This window comes from Elaeis guineensis, chromosome 16 (genome assembly GCF_000442705.2).
Source record: "Elaeis guineensis isolate ETL-2024a chromosome 16, EG11, whole genome shotgun sequence".
Taxonomy (NCBI): domain Eukaryota; kingdom Viridiplantae; phylum Streptophyta; class Magnoliopsida; order Arecales; family Arecaceae; genus Elaeis; species Elaeis guineensis.
The window spans coordinates 21075315-21082569 of NC_026008.2; the positions used below are offsets into that span (position 1 = coordinate 21075315).

Sequence of the window (7255 nt, forward strand, 5' to 3'; positions counted from 1 at the left end):
AACTAAATATGAAATGGAACTGGAGGTACAAAGGAATACATCAACCACCAACTAAACAATCATCATTCAATGTATGATGATGGCGGCATCCTTGGTGGTTGGAGAAGCATATAATTCTTGCATCAAATTTTTTTTTTTCAAAAAAAATGCATGTAGGAAAAGAGAGAAAAAAGAATCTTACCTTCAAACACATTTATTTGCCTATTTATTTCATCTCTCCCATACACAAACCTCCTCAAGTGTCATTCTCTTTTACATAGTACTCACAAGCAACACAAGAACCAACCTCTTTCACTCCACACCAAACTCATTTACCATACCAACTTTTGCCCTTCATGTTAGCGCTTAATACAATTCTAGCTTATCTCCGCACAGCTCATACTTCCCAAAGAAACAAAAAGCCTCCTAGATACACTATATCCACCCAGTTAAAGTTGCAGAACCCAATACTCCAAGGAAAACACCAATCATATACATCTTCTCATCTCAACAGTAGAGCTCCTCTCATTCCACACACCCCCCTCCTCAACCCCCATAAAATATATATATATATATATATATATATATATATATATATATATAGTTCTCTCACATAAGAAAAGACTAAAGAAGAGGAGGAGGAGAAGAGTTCAACTGCAAGAAAGAGAAGAAGAAGATAAAAGAGGACATCCAAAATTTGGCAGTCTTCTCTGTGAGTAAATGGAGCTCTTCCCAGCACAGCCAGATCTATCACTCCACATCAGCCCACCAAGTAGCAATCCCACACCAAGTTGGAGGAGGGCAGATGAGAACATGGACTTAGGGTTTTGGCAAAGAACCACAGACTCTACCACCACCAACCACCACAGCATCACCACCCTATCCATGGCAAAAGCTGAGAAAACTGCCTTCGAGCTCTCCTTAGCCCATCCAAGTGCCACAGACTCCAACACCATGAGCAACAATCTCCTCCAACATCCCCACCACCACCCATTAGTCCATGAAGGCTACCACCAAGTCCTTGGCTTGACGAGGCCTATAAGGGGAATTCCGGTGTACCAACACCAACCTAATTCCTTCCCTTTGGTCCCACAGCTTCAGCAGCAGCACTTGTGTGACTCCTCCACTCCTACTGGTTTCGCTCCCTTCGCGCCGCAAGGTGCATCGAGATCAAGATACCTGCCGTCAAGGTTCCCTTTAAAGCGGAGCATGAGAGCACCGAGGATGCGGTGGACGACCACACTCCACGCCCGCTTCGTCCATGCCGTGGAGCTGCTGGGAGGACATGAGAGTATGATCTCCCTCCTGTCCACTTTTCTTGAAATTCTTGGTATAATTCTTGAGAGCTCTTCGGATAATTCAGATGAATCGAAGGATTTTAACTTCCATCCGTGTATCATTTTGTATTGCTTCGGTTTTAGGGGCCACACCCAAGTCAGTTCTTGAGCTCATGGATGTCAAAGATCTCACCTTGGCTCATGTGAAATCTCACCTGCAGGTGAGGAAACCCTCTAATTTCTGCAGGGTTATGAGATAATTTTTCTTTCTTTTCACTTTTTTGTGTAGATAATTGAAGTCTTGGCTTTTCTTTTCATGCACCTTCTTTCTTTCATGCTCATTGTTCCATGTGCTTCTTAAATTGGTGCTGTTTTTCTTCTTTTCTTTGTTTTTTTTTTTTTTCTTTCTTTCTTTTCTTTTCTTTTTTTTTCACAACTTGGTTAATGTGGAATCTCATCTGCAAGCGCACTGAAACCTCTTGTTCTTTAATGATCAGAGATCGGTTTTGGTATTGCACTTGATGGAGGAAAAAGGATTACAGGAATATAGAAAAGGAACTCTTTCTTTTCCTTATTTCTTTTTCCTTGATCGTTACAATGTCCTTTACCTGACCGCATTGCTCATAACCTCTCTCCCTCTCTCTCTCTCTCTCTCTCTGTGGGTTATGCAAGTAATATTGTAGCAGTTGGGTAGCAGCCTTTACACATGAAGCAGAAGGCATACTACTGGAAGGAAAAGGTAATGAGAAGTACTGTGCTAGATAACATGCTAATAACTCACAGTTAACTTTTAAGAGGAACAAAACTATAATGTATAATTATTTCTTAAATATTTATCCCCTTAAAATCGCTTTCATAGATGTGAGGTGCATAAACAGTTATGCTTTATTGTAGACAAAAGGGTCCTTAGTCGTTTGTTTAGCGATCATGATATCACTAAACACATAATTATATGATGGATATATAGATGCATCTTAGAATCATAAGTATATGGACTCAACACGCAATATGCGTTTCTGAAAAGTATAATCCAAAGATTCTATATTTTCTTGTTTCCATTAATGTTCTATGCTACGTTTATTTAGTGATCATGATATCTATATAACCGTAGATGTATCGGACCATGAAGAACACTGATAAAGCAGCAGTTTCTTCAGGTAATTCAGCTTTTCTTCTGTCAAAGTATAGCTTAAGTTTCATTCTTTTATGTAGCATATAACCTTATTCTATAATATAAATAATTGGTTTTGCTTCTGTTTGTCCTAGGCCAATCTGATGGGTTTGAGAATGGGTCAACTGGAGAAATTTCCGTTGACAATTTGCTTGATATCCCCAACACACGCAGAGAAGAACCATCAGCACATGGAAGGCCTGCTACACACCATGAAACCAATTACGGTGGTCTATGGGGCAATTCTTCCAGGTTGGAAAAATTCCTTTTGTTTGCATTCTTTTTATAAAGATTAGATATGTATTTATTGGAAAATATCTTGCAAAAAAAAAAGCACCTATGGACCCTATGACTTGGCATAAAGGGATCTTTTCAGTAATAAATTCATGCCCAAGCACACATATTAATTAATGGAAGAGGAGGAAAATGTTGTCCTCCAATTAGTGGTATTTTTTTCTTATGCCTGACCAAGTCAAAATGTGTGATTCACTAGTGCCTTTTAATATGTGATTGGTTCTTGTTACACCAGTGGTTGCATTAATTGTACATCGCAACAAGGAAAACATTTTTCCACAAAATGTGTCAGCATTGCATGGAGAAATTTAGATCTTTATGTTAATCATGGCTACCAGGAACGAAACATAAGGAGAAGTGTACGTCCGAAACAAAACATTGAACATGCATACTCTTATATGAAGTAAAAATTGGAGCTAGGAGATTCACCGAAAGGCAAAAGAACATCTCGATAACTTTGGAGGAAAATAGTATATATGTGTCGATGGTGAAATATAAGAAACTTGAGCCTGTGGGCTATTGGAGCTTGAACTAAGAAATTTCATCTCTAGATTTCTGAGTTCATTTTGCTTTCCTTTTGTCACATTTGTAATTATTTTCTTCTGATTGGCTTATTTATCTGTGCAGTAGCATCTAGCTCACATCAACTTAGAAGAGCTTTATATAGGATTTCTCTTCTTCTATTCTTTCCTTTGCAGGACCTATTAGAGTAGAAGTTAGACATTGCCTGTGGGGAACCATCTTTTGTGTCTGTCAACATATGTTTCTTGGTTGCAGGTAGTCTCTCTGCTACAATATTCACAAATTAATAGAGAAAAGGTACTAGATTAAAACTGAGTTGAATGTAAAGAATAAATGTTAGCTGAAGGAAATTTCCTCTCACGGCGGTCACAGAATATAGTAGCGGACTAATGAAGTATGCGCCATTTCTCTACGGCCATTGGCCCTGTCACACTTATGGACACTTTAGGCTTGTAAAGCCGCTCTCTTTCACTCTTTTTCTTACCCCACTATCAATCTCCATCCAGCTGCTCACCAAAAGGGCCAGATATTATAGCTTTGTTCAATTTGTCCTGGATCAGGTGAACAAATAAACCTGCATCATGGTGCAATGATCCCTTTCAGTATTCCAAAAGGACATTAAAGAGGCCATGTCTCTTCCCATTCCAAGACAAAGGCCTGTTTGAAAAATCTATTTCAAAAGGGACAACTCTAACTATTTGTCTTCTTTTAGAGGGGTTTCAAAGGCTTGCAAAGGGTCCTCCCAACCCCATGAGCTTGAGACCTTGGTGCAAAAGCTAAGGCCTTTGAAACTTCCTTGCAGATTCCTCTAGTGGGTAATGGATTATCACAAATATCTCAAGTTCATTTCGGTCATGACAAACTAATGGTAGTAGATTGCTTTGTTTGTACTATTTTTAATGCTGCGCGAATTCTCACTGATTTTGTTGATTTTGCGGCAGGGGAGACTGGTCTAGTGGTATGCCAAGTGACTCAACCGCAAGGAGCATGCATTCCTTCAAGGTACCCACTAGAAACCTTTTACTCACATCTTTCACTTGCAATTGATCCATTGTAATGGGTCGCTAAGGTACAAATCCAATGAACATTTGAGAAATGTGTGGATGATTAACCATTGGGTTAAGTTAGACATAGTGACCATCGATCCAAATTAGATGATTAAATCGATAAGTTTAAATTTAATGTATTTCCTGCTAAAGCTCTAGAATCATGAGTCCTTTTTTTTGTTTGTGTTTTTCCAGCAGGATTATCTAAGATAATAGAGCAATTAGTAGGCACAAAACTTTTAGTTAATTTTTCACCAATGAAGTTGCAAGAAAAGAGAGAGAAGGAAAAATTTGTCATCGCGTGCCCTGGAGCATTGAGATACTCTGGTGGACAAATTTCTTGCTAAAATCTTTGGTTTTTCTTTTTCTAATGCAAAGGGAAAGAGTTATTGGGAAGACCTCAGTGGTAGTCTTGTCTAACTAAACTAAGCTATAAATTTAGGAAAAAACTTGCTTTCCATGTTTCTCATGAAATCAAAGATTTGCAAATGGACTTGAAACATATATCAGCATTTGTGATTGATGCTGATGGTGAATGCAATAAATTTGGTATAAAGTGCAGTAAGTCTTTCTTTCTTTTCCTAAAATTTTGCAGGAGGACATGCAATCAAAAAGCATGGAAATGTTATCAGATATGAACTCACCGTGTATCTCGGAGACAACTAGCCTAAGAGAGCCCAGTCTCGAGTTTACCTTGGGAAGACCACAATGATTTAAAGTGCTCTCTCAAAACAAGGATCTATCAGTTGCCACGAGCATCCTGTGCCAACTTAAAGATCACAAAAGAAGGGAAAGAGAGAAAGACAAGGGGATTATTGAGGCAAAAGGCAAGCCAAAGGAAAGTGAGCATATGTGTTCATGTGTGTGAGAGCATATCTTTTCATGCCATAGGTGAGAAAGCCTAAGCCTGTGCTCTACAAAGATATGGAGTTCAATTGATTCAAAGTTCTATAGATAGAGAAGGTGGTCTTCTCTTTTTACTGTCATAAAGCACAAAAGAGCAGGACTTCTTTTTTTTTTTTTTTTTCATTCTCACGCAGTGCACGTGCTTTGCTTTGGAGTTTTCCAACAAAGAGAATATAATGAAGAGACTAAGCACCAATATAGATCGCAAGGATAGTTATGTCTTATAATATGACCAAAGTCAAACTCAGTTCCGCATTGCAATTTCACTTGTGATGATTCTTACTAGCTTCATACCTTAGAATGAGTGATATAAAGTGACTATGATCATGGTTTCTTTAGTTAATGTGGCAATATTCATGCACACATGGCTACAAAATAATTTGTCATAATAATTAAGGCATGCTGTTTTGAGATTCATGGTATAGATATCTTTGAAATCAATAATCTACACTACTTATCATCTTCTATGCCTCCGAGAAACCACTTAGCAAAATTTAACTGAATTTATTGTGCCCCTTAATTGTCAAACCGAAATGCATCTTCATTTTAGAAGGGGGAAAAAGAAAAGAAAAAAAAGTTCCATTAACATATAATGCAGTGTCAAGAAACATGCAAAGTGTCAATCAAAAAAAAGAAAAAAGAAGAAAAAAAAACTTGCGAAATGGTTGCCCTCTAAATCCATTGTCGGTGATTTTAGATGGTATAGATCTTGCTTGATGTGGTGGATGGTCAATCCAAGACTGGTGCCGCATTTGTCTTGTCAATGCATAGCTTTAGTAGTTGAAGTGATGCCCCATGGGGAGTACATGAAAAAACTTAATGGATGTAATATCTGTGAAGCACTCTCCATGTGAAAATGACAAAATTTTTAGGCGAAAGTTAAAGATTTCCTTCCATGTTAGCAGGTAGCGAATCATTGGCTACTCTTCATTTCACAAGTTTATTTGTTGAATTCAAGTTTTTTCTTTTCTTTTTCATTTTCTTTTCCCTCCTCCTTTTTAGTATAGTATCCATAGAAACTCAAGCAATGATTGCTTGATTTTCTGAAATAATTAGTGAGGAATTGCATCATTGCATTAAAAAAATTCACATGAATTACCATCAAAAGGAAATTCATATGAAACTTAATGGAAAATTCATATATAGACATCGTTTTGATCAACATAATATTCTTCCCATTAATTTGTCTTTGATGTCAAGGCTAGGAGAGATGTCCACCACTGATCTGAGAATTTTCCAACTGAAGCAAAGCAAATATAAATTAGGGAGAGAAGGCCAAAGAAGATTCTAATAAGAAATTGATAAGCTGTGATGAATGTGTCAGAGGAAGACATGCTAACATGCTTCACGACAGGCCATTCTATGGGACATCAGAGACTTCACATTTGAGAGGATGTCACCTCTTGGAACTTTTTGCAAAGCCAGCAGAACATTTTGAAGCTGCCTCTTTTACCCTTGTTGCATGCATCCCCAGGTGACCTAGAAAGTAGTAAAAAGCAAGGTGTGTGTAGAGAGAGAGAGGGGGGGGGGGGGGGGGAGTCGACCAGACTCCAGTGAACTGAATGTGAGCCCAAATCCGTTCAAGTTCCCAACATTCGATCCGCGTATATCTCCACTAAACAAAAAATAATTAACAATCATGTTTTCTATCAATTTAAATTTTTTTAAAAAAATATAAAAGAAGTCAAGCCATTAACATCGATGGGATGAAAAATATAAAAAAAATAGATCATTAATGTAAATGGGATGAAAAATATAAAAATGCTAAGCCATTAATACAAATAGGATAAAAAAAATATAAAAAAAAAATAAAGCAACTAGTATAGATAGGGTGGAAAAAATAAAAAAAAAAAAAATCAAATCGAGCTATTAATACGAATGGGATGGAATATGAATGGGATGGAAGTCCATGCATGCTAGGAGTTAAGGTTCGAATTTCTATTTATTCTGAAGTATTTCTATTTATCTTATAAAATTTATATTTATTTTATTTTTTTATTATAAACTCATTTGTATTTATTCTAAATAGGTTTATATTTATTCTAAAAGAATTTGTATTT

General features: G+C 37.1%; 1 protein-coding gene across 14 annotated transcripts; it reads left to right on the plus strand.

Annotated features, from left to right (window-relative positions):
- The first annotated feature begins 548 nt into the window (after positions 1–548).
- On the plus strand, positions 549–5612 carry LOC105059260 (probable transcription factor KAN2). Of its 14 annotated transcripts, none has more exons than XM_073250213.1 (6): positions 560–1309; positions 1401–1477; positions 2523–2679; positions 3420–3498; positions 4185–4245; positions 4885–5612. In XM_073250213.1, exons 1-6 carry the CDS (start codon positions 700–702, stop codon positions 4999–5001), a joined length of 1101 nt encoding a protein of 366 aa, XP_073106314.1. In that variant the 5' UTR covers positions 560–699; the 3' UTR covers positions 5002–5612. The 14 variants fall into 14 exon arrangements, 13 of the variants coding, with proteins under 13 accessions (XP_073106322.1, XP_073106327.1, XP_073106314.1 ...); XM_073250217.1 differs by having other exon boundaries at positions 567–1270; XM_073250216.1 differs by lacking the exon at positions 3420–3498 and adding an exon at positions 2368–2413 and having other exon boundaries at positions 568–1309.
- The last annotated feature ends 1643 nt before the right edge of the window (positions 5613–7255 follow it).

Excerpts from the sequence above, each read along its gene's own strand:
- LOC105059260 (XM_073250213.1), top strand. The coding sequence starts at position 700 with ATGGAGCTCTTCCCAGCACAGCCAGATCTATCACTCCACATCAGCCCA. Across the intron at positions 1,478-2,522 it reads ATGTGAAATCTCACCTGCAG|GCCAATCTGATGGGTTTGAG; the intron begins GTGAGGAAACCC and ends TGTTTGTCCTAG. Across the intron at positions 4,246-4,884 it reads GGAGCATGCATTCCTTCAAG|GAGGACATGCAATCAAAAAG; the intron begins GTACCCACTAGA and ends AAAATTTTGCAG.